The 27,103-nt window shown below is 40.4% G+C and overlaps 1 protein-coding gene across 1 annotated transcript in view; it reads right to left on the bottom strand.

Annotated features, from left to right (window-relative positions):
• Positions 1-27,103, bottom strand: part of adgb (androglobin) — a 332,059-nt gene that overhangs the window by 56,725 nt on the left and 248,231 nt on the right. The window contains exons 23-27 of the mRNA XM_072581648.1: positions 24,361-24,475; positions 21,937-22,104; positions 14,453-14,591; positions 11,232-11,363; positions 6,874-6,967 (exon numbers count right to left, since the gene is read on the bottom strand). Of these exons, the coding sequence (XP_072437749.1) occupies positions 6,874-6,967; positions 11,232-11,363; positions 14,453-14,591; positions 21,937-22,104; positions 24,361-24,475 (648 nt within the window). The remainder of the gene's footprint in view (positions 1-6,873; positions 6,968-11,231; positions 11,364-14,452; positions 14,592-21,936; positions 22,105-24,360; positions 24,476-27,103) is intronic.

The raw sequence follows: 27,103 nt of genomic DNA, 5'->3' as shown, positions 1-27,103 counted from the left end.
CTGGTTAAATGACACACCATTGAAGGAACATTTTCCACAAACATAAATTGATTTACAATTATCATTGCAAGCAATGATTATATTGCCACACCAGTGACCCATTTCCATCTTTTAGATGGGAATTTCAACTCTCAAAAACATGTCTGGCTTGTCAGGTGACGCATAAAATTGTTACAAATCTCAACCCTGACCGCAGCCCTCCAATTTATGGTTTAAATAAGATGGAACGGAGCATCAATGATTATTCCGCTCCCAGGAGGCATGTTGATCGCATAAATATTAAAATTAAGCATTAGATCCAAGATGGCGGCGACCCAGCAAGTCTGAGTCTATAGTGCTCTTCCCAAGACTTGGGTAAAGTGGGTCACCCACCCCCACCACACTCACCAAATCATTCATAATAGCTGTTAAATTTAATTAGTTGCTTAGTATTACATTTAGACAGTCTAATATTTAGTAAAAATGACCAAAGGGGAGGGAGCCCGCAGCTCTCAGCAAGCAGGACCCCCTCCCCCACCCTCTCCCTCTTCAGCTGCAGCAGAGGCGTCCACAGCCGCCCCGGGGGACTTACTTACAGTAACAAGCCTTGTGGAGATGATCTCCAAACTGGACGCGAAGATCGACGCTTTTATCGAGGAGTCCCGAAATCGATGGGACTCACTATCAGCCGCGCTGCAGAAGCATGACCAAGACATCCAGGAAATCGAGCACCGAGTCGGAGGGGCGGAGTTAAAGGCCGCGACCTCCGAAACTACAGCGCAATCGGCCGTGGATCAGGTCCAGACTCTTGAACAGTGAGTCTGGACCTTAGAGAATTACATTGACGACCTCGATAATCGAGGTTGTCGAAAAAATATTCGTTTGCTGGGCCTTCCCGAACGGGAAGAGGAAGGCCAGCTTACAGCATTCCTGGAGCAGTGGCTGCCACAGCTTTTAAATCTGGAAGCTGGATCAGGCCAGGTAAGGGTAGAATGGGCCTACTGGGTCGCAATACGCGGGCCCGGCTTGAACCAGCGCCCACGCCCGGTCCTGTTCCGGCTGCAGAGCTATAGGGAGAGGCAGATACTCCTAGAAGCTTCTAGAAATCTTGGAAAAGACCTCCAAGCTATGATCTATAAAGGATCCAAGATCATGTTAGTCCAGGATTTTTCTCCAGTTCTGGTCCAAAAGAGGAAGGCATTTGATGAGGTGAAGAAGTGTTTAAGGGACTTAAATATTCAGTACTCCTTACGCTACCCAGTGACGCTACGCTTTAACCACGAAGGATCCATGTATAACTTCAGGTCACCAGAAAAGGCTAAGGACTTCTTGGACTCTCTTAGATAAATTGTAAGAGATAATGGATGTTGGTTTGCCTTTCCCCCTGCTTTGGTTTATATCCCCCTTGGGGTTGTTTCATTTATTATTTTATGTATATATGTGGGTATGTATATATGTGTGTGTATATGTATGTATGTGTATGTGTATATATATATATGTGTGTATGTATATGTATGTATGTGTATATATATATATATATTATATATATGCTGGGGAGTTTGGTTAGTGTTGGTGGGGGGAGGTGGTTACCTTATTCTATTTTACCTCTATCTTTAGGAGCGGGGTTGTTTCTCCCTTGTTATTTTGTATTATTATATTTAATTATTATTTGTCGAGGTTGTAATTTTATAGTTATATATTTATATATGGTATTAACATTACCAAATATATCCAGGTGTTGGTGTGGGTGGGGGTAGGGTGCTCACTGTTAACTCTAGCTTTGTATTATATCTGAATTCTCCTCATTTTATTGAGGAGCACCCGGGTCATGGGTGGGGCATTGGTTGGGAGAGGATATGATGGACTTTTGGAGAGGAAGTGATACCCCCTGGGAACAAGGGGGAAAACCTCCACTTAGATACTTTTTATATTTTTTTTATTTAGAAATAGTTTTTTATTAACTGTTATGAGTGTATTAGAGAGCCTTTATTTTTGTAAATTTTATATGCTCTATGCTCGGGATGTTCTGGATAGGGTTTCCCCTCCTGAGGGGTCTCGGATTTGCCCAGATGATTATGGTTGATCAGTCAGTTAAGTGGTGCACCTGGAATATCAAGGGGAGTTATTCGCCAGTCAAAAGGAAGAAAATATTATCAAATCTTAAAGAAAGAGTTGGTATAGCTCTCCTACAGGAGACACACCTGTCGGATAAAGAACACTTGAAATTACGACAGGGTGGATATGATCAGGCCTTTTTTTCTTCTTTTAGCTCAGAAAGCAGGGGAGTTGTTATTCTTGTTTGGAAGAATTTCCCTTTCAAAATCCTAAATCAGATAAAAGATGAATCTGGATGATATATTTTGATTAAAGCCCTCATAAATGGAGAGGAATATAGGATTTTAAATTTGTACTGCCCCCCGGCACACCCCTGTAAATTTATAACGGAAGCCTTTTCAAAATTGATGGCTTTTGGTGCCCATCATACAATTATAGGGGGAGACTTTAATTGTATTATGGATCTGGAAATAGATAGGATTCCCAAGAGTACTGCAGGAGTATCTCCCAGATCTAGACAATTGGTGGATCTGAACAAAGAATTAGGATTAGTAGATGTATGGAGATGTCTTCATCCACAGGGCAGAGATTTTTCTTTTTACTCCAATCCACATAAATGTCATACCAGAATTGATATGTTTTTTGCCCCCTCGATTTTTTAAAATTCCATATCATCCTGTAAAATAGGTAGCATAGCAATTTCCGATCACGCTACTGTACATATGGAAACTAAGGCGAGGAACAATGGGACATCCCCTCGGCATTGGCGTATGGACCCCTTCCTAATGAAAGATAGTAAATTTGTAAAGTACTTCTCTCAAGAATTTTAAACTTTTTTAGAAATTAATTCAGGTACGGCTAGCAACCCATCAATGATGTGGGAGACCATCAAAGCTTACACGCGAGGTTTGATCATCTCCTACTCAGCGACCCAGAAAAGAATTGAAGGGAGAACAACAGCGTCTGCTTGAAGCCCGCTTAAAAGCAGCTGAAACAGCATACACTGATAGACCTTCTATTATTAAATTGCAAAGGATTACGGCTCTTAGGACAGCTCTAAACACTACACTTACTCAAATGGCTAAGAGGGAAATATTATTTGCAAAACAAAGGTTTTACGAATATGGCGACAAACCGGGTAGATACTTAGCATTTCTTGCAAAGAAAGAAAAGGCCCCTCAGACTATTACGTCTATCAAGGAAAGTACGGGTATTTTGACTCATGATCATAAAAAGATGAATGTGATCTTTAGAGAATTTTATTCTGAGTTATATAAATTGCAGGATTGTGAAGATAGGACTAGGAGGATGCAGTCATTTTTAAAAAATTTGACCTTTCCGGGTCTAACTCCAGAACAGGTATCGGTCCTAAATGCTCCTCTAACAGTCCAAGAAATACTTGATGCAATTAGGCAACTTCAGAGCGGTAAGGCACCTGGCCCAGATGGTTTTCAAGCTGAATTCTATAAAGAATTTACAGAAATATTGGCTGGTCCACTTATGGACATGTATAATTATGCATATAGTCAGGGCTGTCTCCCGCCATCGCTGAAAGAGGCAAATATCTCTCTTATCCTTAAAAAAGGAAAGGATCCAGAAGATTGTACGTCATCCAGACCAATATCCTTGCTCAATGTAGATTTTAAAATCCTTTCTAAAATGTTAGCACTGAGACTAGAAAGGATACTACCACATATTATAAAGGAGGATCAGATGGGGTTTATTAAAGGCCATAGATCATCCAATAATATTAGAAGGGTTTTGAATATGATTCAAGCCTGTCATCAGGGAAAGATACCAGGAGTAGTAGTTTCATTAGATGCGGAAAAGGCATTTGATAGGGTTGAATGGTCATATTTGTTTTACACATTGTAAAGGTTTGGCATTGGACAGGTGTTTACCAAATGGGTCTCAACGTTGTATAATGATCCCAAAGCAGTTGTGGTTACCAATGGATTAGGTTCAGATAGCTTCAGTGTGGGTAGGGGCTGCCATCAGGGATGCCCTCTCTTGCCATTGTTATTTACGCTAATAATTGAACCACTAGCAGAAGCTATATGAGCTGATCCTAATATAACGACCCCAAGGATTGGTACAGGTAAACATAAAATTACCCTTTATGCAGATAATGTTCTTCTATTCCTCTGTAATCCTCTGATGTCCGTACCTCGCCTAATCCAAGTTATTAATACATTTAGTGCATTCTCAGGATATAAAATTAATTTTTCAAAATCGGAGGCAATGCCAATGGGTGCCCTTGCTATGATACCCCAGTGGACGGATCCCTTTTTCCCTTTCGTTGGTCCCTGGAGGTTTTCTTATATTTAGGTATTTTTATTACCCCAATATTTGGTCAGTTGTATACGGCTAACTTTGTGCATTTACTGGAGAGGATAAGGCAGGACCTCCAGCGATGGGGAGACCTTCCAATTTCCTGGTTGGGTAGAATAGCACTAATTAAAATGAATGTCCTGCCCCGTCTCCTATACCCTATGAGAATGCTTCCGGTGATGCTGCCGAGGATGGCTCTACGTAAATTATATGGCTGGTTGGGTTCCTTTATCTGGAATCATAGACGGCCCCTCATTAAGCTGAAGAAGCTACAGCTTCCACAGGCAAGGGGAGGATTGGACTTCCCAGATTTTAGGAAATATCAGTTAAGCTCCCTATTAAGTTACACAGCTGATTGGGTCTTGTCTGATCCACAATCAATCTGGTTGGACATCGAGGCCTCTGAAGTAAAATACCCACTTATTAACCTTTTATTTTCAGACAAGAGGAAAATCATTACAGATCACTGTAAAAACCCTATAATACTAAACACAATTAAGGCTTGGAATATAATACGGCAAAATGAGGGTAACTCACATAAAACATCCCCCTATGCACCGATAGTGGGAGCATGGGGATTCCAACCAGGGTTTACAGATGCCACTTTTAAACTCTGGAGATCCAGGGTTATCTCATGTCTAGGGGACCTATTTAAGGATGGGGTCCTGATGTCTTTTGAATAGATGCGTCAGAAATTCGGATTACCTAATGGAGACCTCTTTCGATACTTCTAAATTCGAGACTGTATACAGAAGAAGACTACGTTATTAGATAGTCTATATAAATCAGATAGAGAATGTAGTGTCCTACGACCAGTGGGGGTATACTCCGTCAGTACTATTTATCATTTACTACATGATGAAGTATCGGGAGATAGGGGCAATCTGCTTAAAACACGGGATCAGGATTTGGGACTAGAAATCTCTGTAGACACGTGGAATGATATTTGGGAAAACACTAGAAGAATTACGATCTGTAACAGAACCCAGGCTATCCAGCTGAAGATACTTCATAGGGCCCATATAGCACTGGTTCGATTGGAAACATTTAAGGCAGGAGCATCTCCAATGTGTCCCAAATGCAAAATAGAGGTGGGCACTCTTGTACATTGCCTATGGACCTGTCATAAGATCCGTAGATATTGGACTAAAGTAGCAAGTACCCTGACAGAAATTTTAGGAACGGAAATTAAAGTAGACCCTGTATCTCTCCTTTTGGGCTTTTCGAACTTTCCCTCCCTGGATATGCATGGGAAGACACTATTTTCTATTCTCTCTTTCTGTGCAAGGAAAAATATTTTGGTAAACTGGGTGGCTGAGGGCCCCCCTGGACTTTCAAATTGGCACAGATTAATTATGGAATGTATTCCCCTTGACTTCCTTACAAATATGGTGCACCGAAAGACCGAATTATTTTATAAAATATGGCAGCCCTTCTTGAATTACATAAATACAGATATTTCGGCTACCCTAACAAGGGCTTTTATTTAATTGAGATTACAAACCTGGCTGGTCCGGGGCCCCTTAGGAGAGGAATCCCGCACGAATACGGGTTTTATTACATTTGATGTTAACACATTCCGAGCATGTAAGGGACTTAAATATACACTCTGGTTAGTTGTAGGTTAGATTAGTAGACAGTTGAGTTTTGTTTTTTTGCCTTTTTCGGTATTTTTTTACTTTTGTTAAATTTTGGCTTTTGTATATTTGATTTAATTGTATATCAATGTTTGTATTTGAGAGTTTTGTTTATTTTTGTAAACTTGTAAAAATGTTAAATTTCTAATAAAAATATCTTTAAAAAAAATTAAGCATTAGAAAATATGACATCTAAAAGGAGATGAGGACTACTGTATCCAGCACACAAATTCCTTCCCACCACTCTGCTAAATCTAGTTTATTTGCTCTCACATCTGTGTCTCTAAATCTTCCTCATTCTTTGTATATTTTCCATCTAGATCCATCACTGTCTCTGGCTCATCAACAATCTGGTTTCATGCCCTTCACCCCCAACTGTAATATCCAGCCACCCCACCTGATGTCATCTTTGTTAAGCCTCATTCCGCGCACTCCAGTGTGTGTCTCCAAAGCATTGATATTCCCTATTGATGCAAAGTTCCTAATTCATCGGCTCTCCCTTCACCCCGCCTACTCTCTGGCTACATCTTGGTGCTTCAAAATCAGTTAAGCCTCTCAATCTCGAAGGCTGCAGCCAAAAAATTGAAAAACCTCTGTAAATCAATTAAATGCTTTGGGGGACTAACATAAATCCAGTTTCTGATTACCTAACCACGAAACTGCTCCTGAATTAATATCTGGGCTTCTATTTTAATCACCATCAATCACATCCTCTCCTATCCGTGTGGATCCATAGCACCTTTGATTAGACAATTTACATTTCTAAGTACATTATTGTAGACATAATACATAGTAAATAATAATTATGAGCAAGATTTAAAGAAACATCTTTGGAGATCTGAACTTCACAGTTGTGTTCAGTGGATCATACCTAAGTAAGTACGAGGCATATTTCTCTATGTCTGATTCCAGTAAATTCCAAATTTCCTGCAGGATAGTTTTGACATAATTGTGTTGTTTTGACCCTGTATTGGTACAGAAGAATATGTGTTACAGGAGACATTAATAGACTTGCAAAATGGGTGCATAATTGGAAAGTTAATTTTAATATTAGTGTATGAGGTGCAGCCATTTGTGAGGCAATATAAAAAAGCCATATAGCTACTTGGAAAACAACAGTAAGAGCAATAAGAGCAAATGAATTGAGAGGTTCACATACAAATCATGAAAATAGCAATACTGAATTATAAAGTAAAAACACTAGGATGCACTTGTTGAACTGAATACCCAGTGTCTGTGCTGTGAATGTATGAACATATAAATTAGAATCAGGAGCAGGCCATTCAGCCCCTCTAGCCTACTTTGCTATTCAATACGATCATGGCTGATCTGATTACAGTCTCAACTTCACATTCTTACCTATCCATAATACTCCCTTGTAAGTCAAGAATCTACTTACCTCTGTCCTAAAGATATTCGATGATTCTGTCCACATCACTCTTTGGGGTAGAGAGTTCCAAAGACTCTCAACCCCCAATGAAAATAAAATCTTCATCATCTCCATCTTAATGGAATGCACTTATTTTTCAATGGTATCCCTAGTTCTAATCTCTTTCATGAGGGAAAGCATCTTTTCAGAATCGATTCTGTCTACTCTTCTCAGGATCTTGTGTGACTCAATAATAGCATCTCTAATTCTTCTAAACTCCAATGGAAAGAGCCCCAGCATGTCAACTTTATCCTCATAAGATCATCTCATGTTAAGCAATAATACTCTTAACTGCCTCTATCATATTTATGACATTTATTAAAAAATACCTAATGATGCCTACTTGTTCTGAGTATTCCAGATTTGACCTCACCAATTCCACTTTTCAATTATTTAACAATAGTGACTTTCTGACTTCTATATTTATTTCCCTTGCAAATACAGTGTAAAATAACAAATGAAATGCTGTGATACTTTCTAGAGGTATAGGATTGAAAAGCAGTGAAGTTATGGTTAGAACCTTCATTATACCACTCTTACAATACTTCGAAGCAGACCAACCATCAACACATAATGGCAGGTTAAGTTAGGGTAGCAAGGTGAATAGGATGGAAGATTGGGCTGGATGGCAGGGTGGCAAGGCTGTTAAGGTGGCAAGGGTGAGTAGGGTGACAAAGTGGGCAGAGGGCAAATTAGGCAAGGGTGTTAGGGGTTTGGGTGGAGTCAGTTAGGGTCATGTCTGGCGGGTTGGAGTTCAGATCTGGAGGAGACAGGAAGGTTGGGTGTGCGGATTCAAGTTGAGTTGCGGAGGTAGTCAGGTCTATAGTAAGGATAGGGTTATTTCAGGGGTGGGTTGGGGACGTTCATAGGTTGGTTCCAGAGATTGGTGGGGTAGAAGCAAAACATGGGTGGTGCAGTTCAATCTGGGCTGGATCCAAGTTGGGCATCAGGTTAGTTGATGTGGGGAAGCTGGATCCAGATGCTTCTGGTTGGATTGGAGGGTGTAGATATAATGGTCCTTTAAAGAGTAGGAGGCAGTCAAGGATGTGTCTTTGGGTAACTAGAGGGATGGGGTGGGGGTTGGGGTGGTTGGGTGCTTTTCCAATTTTTATTATCAATCAGAAGTTACAGCAGGTATCAATCCTCCATCTTTATTAAGGTACATAAATCAAGATCATCCAAAGACTCAGGTGCAAGGTTTTTTGAGAGGGTTTCCCATTGGAATTTTCTACTACCTGGGTAATTACTGGGTAATCAGTGTATCAGAACTTCCCAGAAGTCCCTGCATCCATCTTACAGGCTGTATCCATTCTCCAACTATCCAGAAAACAGAAGATTAGAGTCCAGTTCTCCATGTTATTGTGAAGATTCCAAATTTATAATGTAATTTCTCGGTGTAAACTTCTCATTTGGTTACTGTGGTTTTCAGTATGGGGGAGATCAGAATGCTTGTCTCTCATTACTTCCACAAATGCTGGGCAATGTTGCTTTAGCAATAGTCTCATTCACAACTGTCCCCTGCCTTCACTCTGGTTGGCCCTTCCTCTACTGACCAAAAATCAGCTATGTTTCAAGTCCCCACTTCACATAGCACCAATTTTCTTTCACAGGTTTGATCTGTTTTTGTGAATGGCTTAGAGGGAAACTTGCAGGTTGTGGTACTCCCATATATCCACTGCCCTTGTCCTTCCAAATTGAAGTGATTGTGGCTTTAGAAGGTGCTGTCTGAGGATCTTATGACCACTCTTTGTTTTCTGTTAGCTAGTAACCTTCTATCTCTACAATTATGTTCCCTCTTACACTATGGTTAAATATCTGCAATAATCTTTGATGAGCCATTATACTAAATGCTTTCTGGAAATCTAAGTACATTAGACCCACTAATTACCCTTTCTCCACAGCACTTAAAATGATTTTCCTTTCTCAAAACCATATTGACTTGTCTGAACATCCTGAAGTTAACTAAGCGCTCAGCAATAATGTATTTAATAATAGCTTTAACATTTTTCCAATGTTAGATGTTAAGCTAATTGGTCTGTAGTGCCCTGATTTATATTTCCTTTCCTTTTTGAATGGAAGAGTTACTTTTGCTATTTTCCAAACTAATAGAACCTTCCATCAATCGAAAGAATTTTGGAAAATTAAATTTAATCAATCAACTAGCCACTTCTTTTAAGACCTGAGCCTAAATTCTATTAGAACCCAGGGATTTGTCAGCCTGCAGCTCTAATGATTTGCTCAGTACCACTTCCTTGGTGACTGTGATTTTCTGCAGTTTCTTTCTCCCTTCCACTTGCTGATTTACAGCTATTTTTGGGATGTTCCTTGCATCCTACATAATGAAGTCATGCAAAATACTTGTTCAATTCATCTGACATCTCCTGATTTTCTATTATTAATTCTTCATACTCAATTTCTCTGGGACCAATATTCACTTTGGTAACTCTTTGTTAAGAGTCTATTGAAACTCTTATTATCTGTATCTCCAGGTAGCTTTCTCTTGTATTTTATATATTTTTTCCTCCTTATTAACCATTGAGTCGTTCTTTACTGTTTTGCATATTCTGTCCAATCTTGTTGGGTGGTTGAATCATGCAATACACATTGGGAAAAGATGTTTTATTGTTTGCTGCAAAATGACATGTCATATACTGTTACTCACGTCCAGATATCTTCTAGAGTTGGGGCTGATTTGGAAGGACTTTAAAGATAGTGTGTCCTGAGTTTGGTTTTTCTGGCCCCATTCCTGATTCTAGCACAGGATAAGTGTGTGGACAGTAGTTAGCAAACAGTGCTACCACAATTACTAGTTCTATTTATCAACTTTGACTTCAAACAACATCCCCTCTCTTCAATTATAATGGAACCTAGCCCAATTTGTTGGGTGATGCGGTTCATGGTACCACTGAGGCATTGGAAGTTGGAAGCAAAAATCAGCCAGCCAATCTTTGAAATTTGAAAATGTTTGAAAGCCATTGAAAGGCATTACTCACCTTATCTTCATATAATGGTGTCAAGTAATTACAGTCTCATATTATCAATGACAAAAGTTACTATCGATTTCACACCTCTTGATCTTGTTTTAATAAACATACAGACATTGAGAAAAACTCTTCAAAGAGCAGGTTATTATTAGACTCTAGAAATGTCAACGAAGCAGAGATTTCATTCCCCTCTGCAGTTTTGAAAACATTGCTCATTGAACTAGGTTGTTTAATCCATTCTTGGAGCTCAACCAAACATTTATATTGAGATCGTTTGGAAATTGTATCGATGAAAGTAGGCTTTAGTGCCTAACAGTCATGCAATCAGACTAATGTCCCTGTAAGTGGACTTGAGTCCTCCAATTTGCTGGGTGAAAGTGAGGACTGCAGATGCTGGAGATTAGAGTCAAGGTTAGAATGGTGCTGGAAAAGCACAGCAGGTCAGGCAGCATCCGAGGAGCAGGAAAATCAACATTTCGGGCAGGAGCCCTTCATCAGGAATTCCTGATGAAGGGCTCCTGCCAGAAACATCAATTTTCCTGCTCCTGGGATGCTGCCTGACCTGCTGTGCTTTTCTAGCACCACTCCTCCAATTTGCTGGCCATGCCACCATCTATCTGTCTCTATTGCTCACTTAGCTTTGCCTATGAAGGCAGCAGGCTTGATTCCAACCCTCTGCCAACTCATCAAAATGAAATTAAGTGCATATGGGGGCATTCTTAACACGCAATGATTTCCAGAGTCAGGAACTTTCCTAACTCAGACTTCTGGTATCTTTATATCTCAGTTTCTGAAGCAAAGAGTTGTAAACCATACCTATCTTGCTTGCAAACCTGAGTTCACCAATGACCAGACCTCTCCACCAAGTCTGTATTCTGCTGGCAGCTGCATCTTCCTGCTTAGTTGGGGTCCTCTCTTTCCATGATTCAGGCACTTCAGAAACAGAACCTTATTAAAACAGTAAGTGTTTCATGAAATGATGAAAAGGTGAAGCACTATGCTAGAATCTCAACATAACAAAGCAATGACTACTTTTAACCTTATCACAGTTGTTAACAAATTTCTATTTGCTGGGGAATACTATAATTCGCCTCAAGTATAGAGTTTTGACAAATGAGACTATTTTTCAAAGCTGAGATCTTGGTGGAGAGATTGGCCCACGATGTGAATGTCAGGAGATGGCAGGAGAAGGCTTTGCAGAGGAAATGTGTGTGGGTTCCACGTCCTGGGCAACAAGGCTAAAATTGATCTACACCATGAGGGCAGAAGTGGGTTAACAAGACTCAACAGCTGGTTCACGCTGCTGAAATCAAAATAGGCGTGTTGCAAAATGTTCAGTCGTTGACAGCTTCTTTTATGCACATGGCATCAATCATTTTTATTCTTCAACTATCTGTTGAATATTGTTAGAAGCTGAAGATAGGGAGGTGTACCTGAAAGAAAACTATGCAGAACATTTATTTGAGCCATAACCTTGATAGTGATTATACAACTTTTTTGAACTGGGATTGCCGTGCTTCATATTTGGCTCCAACTGTGTGCAGTCCTAGCTGGTTTCATTTAGGAGACATAATAAGCAGTGGCAAGTTTCTTCACACTGGATGTTTAAGGATATAATGACATTTGTTGACAGCTGTGATAGGCTGTAAGTACATGCAATATTGCAATGAAATTAGCCATTGATCAATACACCATTGGCCATTACCTGTGGCTCTCTAAATCTCTCCACTACAAAACGTATAGCAGCACTATTGCATTCAATTAACTGTATCAACAGCTCCCTTTGAGTAATGCCAAACATATCCATCTCATAAATTAGGAGACAAACTCTTGGGATTCATTATAAACATTACGATCTTCAAACCAATAAGTGAGTTGATGGTTAGTTTATAAAGCTCGTTAACAGCTCATCTGACCTCTAAGTGATCATTAGAAAACTATACTTCTGCTTTAATTGGGCTCAACAAGGCCTAATTTCAGGGATATAATATATTGGAGGTAATCAGGTTGTGTCAGGAACTTCTTGGGAAGTTAGTGGGCCAGTTGGACTTGGGGATTAGTGTGAATGACTTGGGTAGGGCGTTTAGTTTTGTTGCTACCCAGCAGTTAGACTAGGATGTATCTGTCTAACATTTACTGCCAGAATATCCAGCTAAGTAAGCCTGAATTGTCCTGAAGCCTTTGACTTGAAACAAAAGTTGGAGGCTTTTGTGGAGGGTTCTGAGGTGCTCAGGAATTGCCTAACGAATCTTCAAACTTCCCATGGAGCACACACTGGTTATACACAGAATCTTGACAAGGATCTTGAATTAAAACAGTGGGTAATGAAGATTCTGAAACAAAATCAGAAATTGCTGGAGAAACTCGGCAGATCCTGCAGCATCTGTGCAGAGAAAGCAGATGTAATGTTTTGAGTTAACGTCTTGACCCCTCTTCAGGATCTTGAATTGGACACCTGGTCTTCAATGATTCATAGGCTAAAAGAGCAGGTCTCACGAATCCAAGTCCCACTTGCGGCACTGCTAAATTCTGATGCATGATGATCTCATAGGTAAGGAGCTGAAAGCCAGTGTCTACTATCAATGTAGTCAGGAGAAAGAGGTCCTACAGAAAGGAAGGTTTCAAACCTGCATGTCAACTCCACGATAACAGATAGTTTGTGAAAGGAGTTCAATTTTATTTCAAATCACGTGGCTCATGATTCAGATGATTTGACTCTTTTTTTTTTATTCTCTTGTGGAACATGGACATTGCTGGCTGGTCCAGCATTTATTGATCTTTTATGTATGGAAGTAGTCTCTGAATCAAATTCTTTTTTGTTCCTATGTTACAGTTAAATGACTTGCTGATTTTGGCCTTATTAATTGTTTTTAGCATTTTAGTGACACCGTCCCAATTTTGTTCCCCTCTTCCTTGTCTGTTCTTTACTGCTAAGTGAAACGTACCTGTACTTTCTTTCTTGTGAAGTAGGACACATCATTTCTAGCTTGGAAACCACTTGTTATTTAAAAACAAAAATGGCATTGGAGAAACAGTTAGTATTTATTAGTCGTTTCCAGTGATGATTTCTGAGATGTTTTAAAACACCATCTGTATTACAGCTATGGCTCAGTGGTTGCATTGTGACCTGAATTAGAGGATCCTGGGATCAATCCCACATTAGACTTAACGATAAAAGGTCTAGGATGACATTCCAATACATTACTGTTAAGAAAGTGCTGCATTGTTGGAGCTGCCACATTTCAAATACAATATTAAACTGTGACGTCTACTTCTTCAGGTGGACTTAAATGATTACATGAAATTATTTTATGAAATTGGAAAGGTGTTTTCCCTAGTGTCCAGGTTAATATTTATCCCTCAACCCCAAAAGCAGATAGTCTGGTCATTACGGCATTGATGTTTGTGGCACCTTGTTGTGTTCAAACTGTCTGGCAAGCTTCTCTATGCTTTGGAACATAGTGATTAAACTTTCAAAGTATTTAATTTGTTATTAGCTAATTAGCATTTTTGGATAGGGCAGTACAGTGGCTCAGTGGTTAGCACTGCTGCCACACTGTGCAAGGGACCTGGGTTCAAATCCAATTTTGGGTGACTGTCTGTGTGGAGTTTGTATGGTCTGCGTGGATTTCTCCTGGCTGGTCCAGTTTCCTCCACAGTCCAAAGATTTAAAGGTTAGATGCAAGGCAAGAAGATGCTGTTCTGAATTATCAATATCTTTTATGAAACTGTTTTCATTTTGTAGTTTCATGCTAATATTTTATTATGAGGGATCTACTTGTACAGGATCATTAGTTAAATTAAATATGTTAATTATAAATGCAGTAAGTATTTCAATAAAAATATAGTAGCTGTATTTCAGGAATTAGAAAGTGCACTGGCTACTGGCTGCTCAGAAAAATTGTGAAACAAAGTTTCTCAACTTTCTTTCCAAGTGCTTTCAAAGTATTCAATAAATATTTCCTTCATACATATTGATTTGAAATCCATTGTCCCATCTCCTCAAGTTACGTATCAAGTGGTATCAGCACACTCACTTATGCAAGATCTCTCTTCGATCCTAAGCTGCTTTGGAGAGCTATCAACTAAGAGTGTTCTAAGAGCAAAATAGTCTTCGGTACTAGGGCAAGCATCAAGGGCGTGTGCAACGGTGGCGTAAACAGCAGTGTTGAAGACCTAGCAGAGAAATAATAAAAGGAAACTTACAATGCAATACCAAATAGTCTTTTCCAAATTAAATTGTGCGATTTCAGTTTATTTGAAAAAAACAAGAAGAATTTGCTTTTCTTCAATACCACCTTAAACCAAGGCACCTATTATAAACAGATATTTTAAAACATTATAAATGTTGCTGCAATGTTAGTGCTTTTTTTCAAGAGACTGGAATACAGAACTGTTGAAGTTACCTTAGAATTAAATAAAGCTCCAATTAGAGCAGATCTGGGGAGGTGGTGTGCAGCACAGATTGACTAGAATTATATGTGGATTTATAGGATTAAAATAAGAGGACTGTTGGTAGATAGGAAGTGGTACCAATATTATTGGACTGTTTATTAATATCCACAGACATGTGGATTGATGGGAAACCCATTCCAGTTGCCCTCAAGGTTGCAGCAGAACTCAATTTTTATCCAGCAGTACCTTCTAGGGTGCAACAGGCAACATTTCATCACAGACTACAATTCATGGCTGCATAAATGAGATGACCAACATCTCATTTATTCATGTCAACTATTTTATCCATTTCACCACTGATAGATAGCCAGGCAGCAAGATCAGCCATGTATGCTATTATCACGGGTTTCTTCAGTGCACTAATGTGACCATAAAATCTCTCTTTCAAACAGCCAGATGCATTTATAAATCATAGAATTTCAGTCCATGAACACACTACCAATGTGTTACTACAGGAGAAGAATAAGATATATCTGTACTCATTTTCCAGACAGCTGTCATAATGCCTACATTTCACGCAACGAAAGGCTCTAGAGGTTGAAATCTCAGTCCAGGTTGATGGATGGTCTTCAGTAGTCAGGGTTATCATCTACATAAAAAATTAATGATGCCTGCAAGGCATCCCAGAGCAAGGCAGAGGAACATAGTCATCAAACTCATGTATCCATCAGAGTTGTCATCCACTACATAACTGGCCTTTGTAAAATGCTGCCTGTTCTGGTCTGGCAGCACTCTGTAATACATGCCCGAGATTTACTTAGATTTAGATTACTTACAGTGTGAAAACAGGCCCTTCGGCCCAACAAGTCCACACCGACCCACCGAAGCATAACCCACCCAGACCCATTCTCCTATATTTACCCCTTCACCTAACACTACAGGCAATTTAGCATGGCCAATTCACCTAACCTGCCCATTTTCGGATTGTGGGAGGAAACCGGAGCACCCAGAGGAAACCCACGCAGACACTGGGAGAATGTGCAAACTCCACACAGAGTCGCCTGAGGCGGGAATTGAACCTGGGTCTCTGGCGCTGTGAGGCAGCAGTGCTAACCACTGTGCCACCGTGCCGCCCACAAATATATATCATGAATAATTGTGGTTCAATCTGCACAGCATAACATGGCAGTTGCAGCGTAGACAGATATTGCAGTGAAAAATCAGAAGGAAAGTCAGCTCTCCTTAGATAATGGGGATTTGTCAGAGCATGAGGAGAATGTCTTAAATCCAAATGAGTCCTCATGGATGCCAGGGTCATGGAGAGATTTGTAAGGCATTCTCGGGACAATCAATTGTACATAAGATTCACACAAAAATAATTCATCTGCATTATTATCAATCCATTGCCAGACTTCCATTTGTCTTTCTGAGGTGTAGAGTTGGTCCTTCCAACCTCCCTTGCTGAGTAAACTATAGACTTATGTCCTCTACTAGCAAGAATATATGAGGGAACACAGTTTTGTTCTATACATTCGCCAGTGAGTGCTGGTACCAAGAAAATTCTTTGATGTGTGAACATTCATATAGTTTCACTTGCTCAATTATTCCAATCCACCAAAATCTTTCAAGTACTTTGAATGTACTGCTTCAGACTAATTTATATCCACAGAGAATGAAGAGGGCCAATATTCTCCAGAGTGCTAAGAAGGAGGAACAGCTATGCCTGCTTTGTAAGCCATGTTTCCCATAATGATCATCCCCAAAGTAACAATTCATGTGAACATTGAATAAAGAATGGACAAAATGTCAACGTTATTCAGAAATAATGTCTGTGTCTGTATGTCGTCTCCAGCTTACACATGGAGAAGCATGGGCTAGGCCCTTACTGTTACATCAGATACTATGACAGGCTCCAACAAGTCTTAATATTAAATAAATAATGAAGAAAACAAATTATGTTGTGTGCATTTTAACAAGTAAGAGAGACAGGGAAAATATCACTCATATCACCTTTGTTCCCATTTGTTTCAGTTTTCCTTTTTCATCACTATGTTTGGGCAATCCCAATGTAGAGGTAGAGATAGTCTATTCAGCATCATGGTCTGTTGCATTGGATGACCTACTGGTTGGTTGCCCTAATTGCAATGGAGAAGGTGGCGGTGAACTATCTTCTTGAACTGCTGCAGTCTTTGAAGTTTATGGACACCCACAGCGATGTTATGAAGGGAGTTCCAGGATTTTACCTCGTGACAGTGAAGGAACACAAATATAATTCCAAGTTAGAATGGTGTGTAGCTCTCAGTGAAACTTATGTGTGATGGTATTCCTCTTGTCCTGGGAAATCATGAGTTTGGAAGTTGCTACTGAAGGAGGCTTGCTGAGTCACTGCTACACAACTTGTAGCTGGTACTTTGGAAGAGTGTGTATGGTGGCAATCAAGCAAGATGCTTTGTTTTGGATGGTGTTGAACTTCTTGAGTGCTGTTGGAGCTACAGTCATCCAGGCAAATGAAGAGCATTTCATCACCTCCTGATACGTGTCTTGTAAAGGACGGACAATGATGAGAGTGAAAAGAGCTGACTTACTTACCACACAATTTCTAGCCTCTCCCAGACCTGCTCTTCTAATCATAGTTTTTACATGGATCCAGTTCAGGTTCTGGTCAGTTGTAACCTACATGATGTTGATAAATAGGGATTTGGTTATGCCATAGAATTTCAAGAAGTGATAGTTCAAGTCTCACTTGTTGGAGATGGTTATTATCTGTCATTTGTGTGACATGATTGTGTTTACTGCTTATCAGCCCTAACCCAAATATTGCCCAGGTATTGCTGCAAATAGACTTGGACTGTTTCAGTATCTGATGCTGAAAATTATACCTTTTTTTAATCATTTGTGCTCAGGATGTGGGTGTCACTGGCTGGACCAGCATTTATTACCCATGCTAGTTGTCTTTGAGAAAGTGATAATGAGCTGCACCCTTGAACTGCTGCGATTTATTTGGTGTGGTATACTCACAAAGCCACACCAGTAATGTATTTCCAAGTTTGGATGGCGAGCAGCTTGGAGGGAAACTTGCAGGTGTTTATATTCCCATGTACCTGCTGTCTCTATCTTCCTAGATGGTAGTGGTTGTATTTATCCTCCTTTTTTGTCCATGAGACATGCACGAGAATTTTCCACATGGTTGAGTAGATGCCCGTTTTGCAGCTGTACTGAAACAGTTTGGCCAGGGTGCAGCATATTCTGGAGCACAAGTCTTCAGTGTATTGCCATGATGTTGTCAGGGTCAATACATATCTTTTCTAGCATCAAGTGCCTCCAAATGTTTCTTGATATCACATGGAGCAAACTAAATTGGCTAATCACTGGCATGTGTGATGCTAGGGACCTCTGGAGGAGGCCAAGATGGATCATCCATTTGGAATTTCTGACTGAAGTTAGTTTCGAATGCTTCAGCCTTATCTTTTGCACTTGTCCTGGGTTCCCAAATTATTCAGGTTGGGGATGTTTGTGGAGCCTCCTCCTCCAGTGAGTTGTTCGAGTGTACACTACCATTCATGACTGGATGTGGCAGGACTGCAGAGCTTAGGTCTGATACATTGGTTGTGGGATCACTTGACTCTGTCTCTCACTTGCTGCCAGTGCTGTTTGGCACACAAATATCCCTGTTTTGTAGCTTCATTAGGTTGATAATTCACTTTTAGTTATGTTTGGTGTTACTCCTTCTCCTGGCATGCCCTCCTGTACTCTCCATTGAACCTGTATTGATCCCATGGTTTTATAATGATAGAGTGGGAGATATGCTGGGACATGAGGTTACAGATTATGTTGGAGTACAAGTCTTCTGTTGCTGTTGGTCCAAGCATCCCATGGATACCCTGTCTTGAGTTGCTAGATCTGTTTGAAGTGTGTCCCATTTAGCACAGTGATAGTGCCACACAACATGATATAAGGTATTATTAGTTTGGAAAGTCAGTATTTCATCTTGTCAAGGACTGTGCAGTGGTCACTCTTATTGATATTGTCAAAAACAGATGCATCTGTGCCAAGCAGATTGGTGAGGATGAGTTCAAGCATGTGCTTCTCTCTTGTTGGTTCCCTCACCACCTCTTTTCTTTCAATTCAAATCTCCCCCCGGTTGCCAGTGGGCCTTTACTGCCGTCACTGTGGTTTTTAAAGGCTTCTTGCTCCTGTAAAAGTCTGAGACTAATAGAGTTCTGGTGTTTCTCTGGAAGAGTTTCTGTTTGAAGATGTTTCCTTTACGATGGATGTTCAGGTCTTGTGGCTTTTCTCTGACTGCTGGCAGTTGTTAAAGCTGTAATAATTATTTTTTGGAAAAAATAATTTTGACTTAACTTCTGTAGAGGATCTCAGGTCTGTTTCTTGATCTTTACTGTCAGTAAACGCCTTTGCTGCTACCATCTTGGAGTTTGGGTCCTTTACAGACTGGTCATAGAGAAAGGCTTACTTGGATTTTCAAAAGGCTTTCAATAAGGTCCCATATAACAGATCAGAATGCAAAATTAAAGTACATAAGATTGGAGGCCATGTGCGGACTTGAATTGAGAACTGGGTGGCAGACTGGAAGCAAAAAGTAGGGATAAATGGGACTTTTTCCGAGAGGCAGGCAAAGACTAGTGAGGTACTGTCAGGATTGGTGCTTGGACCCCAGCTATTCACAATATATATGAATGACTTTGATGAGAAAATCTATGTCATATCTTCCAGTCTGCAGATGACACAGAGCTGAGTGGGAGGGTATGCTGTGAGGAGGATGCCAAGCAGCATCACTGTGATTTGGACAAGTTAAGAAAGTGGTCAAATACATGGCAGATTCATACAGTTGTGGATAAATGTAAGGTTATCTACTTTGATAGCAAAAACAGGCAGGCAGATTGTCTGAAGGATAATAGATTGGGAAAGGGAGAAATGCAACAAGACCTGGGTGTCCTCTTATGCCAGTTGTTGAGAGTGAGCATGCAGATGCAGTAGGTGGCAAATACTGTGTCAATCCTCATAGTGAGAGGATTTGAATACAGAAGCAGGAATGTCTTGGTGCAATTTTACAGGGCATGGGTAAGACAATATCTGGAGTATTGGACTCCTTATCTGAGGAAGGCTATTGAGGGTGTGCAAAGGAGGTTTACCAGACTGATTATTGGATAGTGTGACTGAATTCTGGGGAGAGATTAAGGGTTGGCCTTTTAGGACAGAGATGGGGAGAAATGTCTTCACTCAGAAAGGGCTGAGTCTGTGGAATTCTTTGTCACAGAAAGTGTATTCAAGAACGAGATAGATAAATTTCTTTCGGCTAAAGGAATCAAAGGATATGGGAGAAAATGGAAAGAGGGTACTGAGTTGGATGATCAACCATGATTATATTGAATGGTGAGCACGCTCAAAGGGCTAAATAGCTACACCTGATCCTACACTCCATTTTCTATTCTGAAGTGAAGTCAAGGACTATTCTTAGGCTTATACTTTAAAGTGACAGTATTTATATACATTAATTCTAAATACTACTGTATTTAATAACCATAGATATACAAGGACCTCAACTATTGTTTCTTACAATAGTAATAAGCAGAATGTTGCCTTGCCCATGTTTGAGCTGACAGCACAAGATGCATTCCTATGCTCCTAATTCAACGTTGAGCACTTTGTGGGCAACTAAGTCCCAACTGTATATCATTACACTGACACCCTTGGTGGGTCTTCTTCCTGCTGAACAGGACGTACAGACACAGGATAGTGATGGTAGCATCTGGGACATTGTCTGTAAGGTATAATTCCAAGAGGATGACTATGTATGGCTGTTTCATGATTAATGCGTGGGACAAATCTCTCCTAATTTTGGCTCAAGCACCCTGAAGTTAGGAAGGAAAATTTTGTAGGATCAACAAAGCTAGGATTGTACTATCATTTCTGATGTCTTGATTGATGCCAGGTGGCCCATCCAGATTCATTACTTCTTTCAGGGTTTGTAGCAGTATTTCAAAGTTACTCATATTGCTAAGGTTCTGGTGCAGACCAGTTAAGAATGACAGATTTCATTCAATAAAGGTCATTACTGAATTCAAACTTCACCATTGTGGGATTTGAACACATGCTCTAAGAATGGATGTTGCCAGGGTTGGAGGATTTGAGCTATAGGGAGAGGCTGAACAGGCTGGGGCTGTTTTCCCTGGAGGCTGAGGGGGTGACCTTATAGAGGTTTACAAAATTATGAGGGGCATGGATAGGGTAAATAGACAAAGTCTTTTCCCTGGGGACAGGGAGTGCAGAACTAGAGGGCATAGGTTTAGGGTGAGAGGGGAAAGATATAAAAGAGACCTAAGGGGCAACTTTTTCACACAGAGAGGTGGTGTGTGTATGGAATGAGCTGCCAGATGATGTGGTGGAGGCTGGTACAATTGCAACATTTAAGAGGCATTTTGATGGTTATATGAATAGGAAGGGTTGGAGGGATATGGGCCAGATGCTGGGCAGGTGGGACGAGATTGGGTTGGGATATCTGGTCAGCATGAACGGGTTGAACTGAAGGGTCTGTTTCCATGCTGTACATCTCTATGACTCTATGACTCGATATCAGCTTGGGGCTTTGTATTACTAGTGTAGTGACCTTACTACTACACCAGCATATGAATGAAGAAAAACTATTTCTGTAAGTCCTGAACTGGTAACCAGAAGAACTCCTTTTAAAAGAAGAAAGGGAGAGATAAGAATATGTCATACTGGACAGTGGTGGAATCCACAAAAGATTTTAAAAAGAGGTGCAAAATAATAGCAAAAGGAAATTTTCAAATAGTTTTGAGAATGAACCTTAGTGAATACTGCATTTGTTGCATTTGATGCATGCATGTGATTTATAATACTTCTTATTTGAAGTACAGAACAGCAAAAATGGGGTAAAACACATATGTCTAGATTTAATGGCATTAATTTAACAATTGTGGTTATCCATTTAAAGTGGAAAAACCTTGCTCAGAAACATTTTAAACAAGGAAGAAAATAATGTTTTAAATTGGTCAGAAGGAAGCAAACACTTAAGTGTAGATGCAGTTACAAAAGCGTTTTTCCAGTTTTTTCAGAAATTCTAATCTTGAACCTTCAATAAATTCACCTTGGTTTGCTCCTCAGCCAGGTTAGCATCGTCAAATGGGAATGGAAAATGACAATGTTGAAGTTCCAGTGAAGTTTTGCGATGCTCTTGCTCATCATTGAAGTTACATATGGCATTTTCAATTGCTTTAATAATGTGGGTAGCATGCTGCATAAATCGCAGGCTGTCCTGTAGATGTATGAAAAACAGGAGAATCAAGCTTTGTGCTGCAATATTTCATATCTAAGATTTTATAATATATTTTGATTGCCTTCATAATAATTTACATGAAGGCCAGATCTATATACTCTCAAAATATGTACAGAAGATGAATATAGACAGCCTAAGAAATTGCAGTCTACATTTAACCACTCAAGAAATATCCAGGATAAAATGATCTGGTACACATACTCATTCTTATACAACTGGCTTCCTCAGTATTTGGTTGATTGTCTGCAAGTAGTCTAACTACCTGTCTGACTGGCTGCCAATTGTCCAGGTACTTTTGTGACTGGTTGCTGATAAGACCATGATGTGGAGTTAGGTGCCAGTGATCGACTGGGGGGACGCACAACATCAGGTTATAGTCCAACAGGTTTATTTGGAAGTAGTAGCTTTCTGAGCGCTGCTCCTTTTTTAGATAGCTGCGGAGTGGGATCATAAGACATGGAATTTATAGATTCAATGAAATCAGATCTTCAGCAAAAGACCTCAAACTCATGCAATTGAAGCAATATGTTGAACAAATCTAGATTGCTTTTAAAATAAGAATCTAGATTTGTCCAATATATTGTTTCAGTTACATGACACAGATCTTTTGCTAAAGATTCTGTGTCTTATGATCGTGCTCCACAGCTATCCGATAAAGGAGCAGCACTCCGAAAGCTAGTACTTCCAAATAAATCTGTTGGACTATAACCTGGTGTTGTGTGATTTTTAACACCAATAAGACCATAAGAGAAAGGAGCAGAAGAAGGCCTGTGAAATCTGTTCCATCCGCGACTTTTAAGCCTGGGGTGAGATCACTACTCCATAATGCATGATAGTGAATTGTCTGCCAATTATATATCTAAAAATTGAGCAAATTCTACAAAGGACAAGTTAAAACCACAGTCGGTTCTGCTATAACGTGATAGCTCAGTTCCTATGCGATCTTGAGTTATAAAAAAAAGTGCAAAAACCATGCCATTTAAACTAATGGAATTGCATTATAGCCAATACAGGTAAACAAAGTTTGTGTTCTACAAATAACTGTTTAAATTCTTCAATCGCATTAAGCCAATTTGCACGGAAGAAACACATGTTATAGCAGAACTGACTATACATTCAATAACTTCTAATAAGCCCATTTAGACTTCTGAGCCTGGCAGAAGATATTTTCTTTAAATGCCTGTTTGTGTCTCATTTTTTAAATCCACTATTTTCAAAAACCAAATGTCTACACCTGACAACTCCTGCTGAGCGTTTTGGAACAAGGACTTCCAGTACAGTGATTGCGTAGTGTTTAGTGATCACTGGCAAACAAGTTATTTATTTTTCCAATCCTGAGGAAAATAAAGTCCAATAGCACTGTTGCCTCACAGCACCAGGGTCCCAGGTTCAATTCTAGCCTCGGGCGACTGTCTGTGTGGAGTTTGCACATTCTCCCCGTGTCTGCGAGGGTTTCTTCCGGGTGCTTCAGTTTTCTCCCACAGTCCAAAGATGTGCAGGCCAGATGAACTGGTCATGCTAAATTGCCACAGTATTAGGAGCATTAGTCAGAAGGAAATGGGACTGGGTGGGTTACTCTTCGGAGGGTCGGTGTGGACTTGTTGGGCTGAAGGGCCTGTTTCCACACTGTAGGGAATCTAATCTAATCTCAGACAAAAAAAACCCCGCTGGTGGAATGTTTGTAGTGGGTCAACAGGGGTCAGCACTGGCTTTTCTGATATGGATGAAACTTGGAAACTTGTGAGGAGGGCAGCGCAGAAATCCTAAAAGACAAAAACAAGTTTGTGGAATAGGCAGATAGGTAGCAGATGAAGTTCAGTGTGGACAGAGTGCAGAAGAAGCTTACAAGGAAGGTACCCAGGGGGTGAGAAACTTCAGTTATGAGGACTGATGTTGCAACTGTTCAACTTGGAGAGAAGGCAGCAAAAAAGAGAGCTGATGGAAGTTTTCAAAATCATGAACCGGCTGGAGAGAGTATATTGAGAGAAACTGCTCCTGGTCATAAATGATTCAAGAACAAATGACACAGATTTAAGCTCTTGAACATTTGCAGGAACTTCAGGTTGGTCCAGAGAGTTGGCTGAAAGACCCCGCAAAGTCCGAGTTGGATGTCAGGTGAGGGATCTTGTGAATGCAAGGCCTTAATGAATTTCCAACTGCTGAGTGCCCAGTAATCTTTCAATTAGTAGAAAGTTTCAGATGAATAGGCTCTGTGATTAGTATTGTGCTACATACCTTGCTAACGTGTACTAAAACCGTATCTTCATCACCAAAGATAAATGGCACTGTACTACTAATGTTGATATTGTGTCCAAGAGGAGACGTGGCAGTAAACCGAATCACATGGCGCCTGTAAGGGAAATTAAACACATCACAAGAATGCAAAACAGCAGTACCATGTAACCAATCTAGTATACTTCTGCTGTCCATATTTCAATAGATATGATGAAACTGTACTGCAAGCAAATGTTTAGGGAAAATCAGTTATTTGCATAGAATGGAGAATTTGAGATTGTTCTCCTTACAGCAGAGAAGGGTCAGTGAATTTTAATAGTAGTGTCTAAAATAATGAGAGATTTTGAGAGACAAAATTGGGAGCAACAGTTTTTACTAAAGGAGAATCTGGAACCAGAGGACATGAGTTTCAGGAAATTCATGAAATAATTTGAGGAGAGAATTTGATAATCATTTTTATGTGGTGGGTTATTATTATATCTGGAATGCATTACCTGAAGAGGATGGTGGAAGCAAATTCAACCGTAACTTTCAAAAGGGAACTGAGTTGATAATTAAAAGGGGAAAATAATTTATAGGGCTTTGGGAAAAAAGTAGGAGATTGGAACTATCTGGGATGCCCTTGTGAAGAGATAATTAGGCCCAGCAGCTGTGTAATTTTTTTTGATTCCACTATCACACAGCCCAATAATGCATAACCAGTCATTCTTTACTTTTCTTAAAGGAACAATTGAAGGAAAGTTGATAAAACATTGGGAATTGCTATTTTCCAAATTAAGCAATACAGGGGAACCTCGATTATTCGAATAAGATGGCCGGGCACTATTTTGTTCGGATAATCGATTATTCGGATAATCGATTAAATGCCTTTCCTCTGGGGCTTAGAGTTTTTAAAGTCTGCTCCCCATTCAGGAGACAAGGCTGCAGCACGCTACATGCGAGCCCCCAACCCGTTCAACACCGCCCCCCCCGGCCCCGTCCAACAACGCTCCCTGCCCCGCCCCCGTCCAACACCTCCGTCCACATCCAACACCTCCGTCCACATCCATTACTGCCCCCCCGGCCCCATACCCCCTCCAACACCTCGCCCCCGCCACCCAACCCCATCCAACACTGCCCCACCACTCACCCCCGACACTGTCCCCCCCCGCATGACCCCAAACCCATCCAACTCTGCCCCCTATCCGCCCCCTCAATCCCGTCCAACACTGCCCACACCCACACACACACACACTCTTACACACACACACACACACACACACACACACACACACACACACACACAGAGCCACCCATACACACACACACATATACACACACAGAGCCACAGCCACAGCCACACACACAACATTTTGACAGGTTCCACCTCTGCCCTGTGCAGGACAATGTTGGGGAGATTATCTAGGGAAGGGGGGTTTAGGATACATCCCTCTGTAGGACTCCAGGGAAAGTGTGGGGAGAGAGGGAGGGAGGGGGGTTAGTCATTTTGAGACGGTGCCTGTTTAATCACTGTAAACAAAAGACGTGATCGCTGTTGGAAACACGTCTTTGATGTAATGTTTCTCTCGGTACCTCGAGATCTCCTTCGGATAATCTGATTTTCGGGTAATTGGTATTCGGATAATTGAGGTTCCTCTGTATTTTGGATAATGTTGCTCTAAGAAATGTTTATTCCAGGTAATGTGATGATTTCACCAAGTCAAATGTACGTAAGGTTTAATTTTAGGATCACCCCAGTTATAGAGTCATAGAATCATAGAGATGTACAGCACAGAAACAGATCCTTCACTCCAACTCATCCATGCTGACCAGATATCCCAACCCAACCTAGTCCCACTTGCCAGCATCCAGCCCATATCCCTCCAAACCCTTCCTATTCATATACCAATCTAGATGCCTTTTAAATGTTGCAATTGTACCAGCCTTCACCAATTCTTCTGGCAGCTCATTCCATACACACACCAGCTTCTGTATGAAAAGTTGCCCCTTAGGTCTCTTTTATACCTTTCCCCTCTCTCCTCCCAATTCCTATACTCAATACTCACACCAATAAAGGAGAGCATACCAAACGCCTTCTTCACTATCCTATCTACCTGCGGTTCTACTTTCAAGGAGCTATGAAACTGCAATCCAAGGTCTCTTTGTTCAGCAACACTCCCTAGGACCTCACCATTAATCGTTTAAGTCCTGATAAGATTTGCTTTCCCAAAATGCAACATTTCGCATTTACCTAAATTAAACTCCATCTGCCACTCTTCAACTCATTGGCCCATCTGATCAAGATCCCAATGTAATCTGAGGTAACTTTCTTCGCTGTCCACTACACCTCCAATTTTGGTGTCATCTGCAAACTTACTAACTATACCTCCTATGTTCACTCCTTTGCTGATAATCAACCACTATCCCCATTTACTTAACCTCCATGTACAAATAAGGATATTAAAATATTATGACTTGGCAGAAATACTAGTATCCTTCAGCCTAATTCTTGGCTTAGTGAAAGTAAGCCAAATACAAACTTGATTAATTAATAAACATATTCAACACTTAATAGCAGATAAACATATTAAACTATCACAGTGAGCAAACAAAAATAACTAGATGATGCTTTACCGACATACTGGATTGATTTGTGGTACTAACTATGCTTGTGGGTGAGAGATATGGAGGAGGTGTGCTTGACATTGATGCTCAGAGCTGTTTCAATGAGATTCTCATGCAAGGTTTGAGGATAAGTTTAAAG

This window comes from Chiloscyllium punctatum, chromosome 11 (assembly GCF_047496795.1).
Source record: "Chiloscyllium punctatum isolate Juve2018m chromosome 11, sChiPun1.3, whole genome shotgun sequence".
In the NCBI taxonomy this organism is placed as follows: domain Eukaryota; kingdom Metazoa; phylum Chordata; class Chondrichthyes; order Orectolobiformes; family Hemiscylliidae; genus Chiloscyllium; species Chiloscyllium punctatum.
Note: the sequence above shows the minus strand (reverse complement) of the source record. Positions and strands in the feature narration are given on the sequence as shown.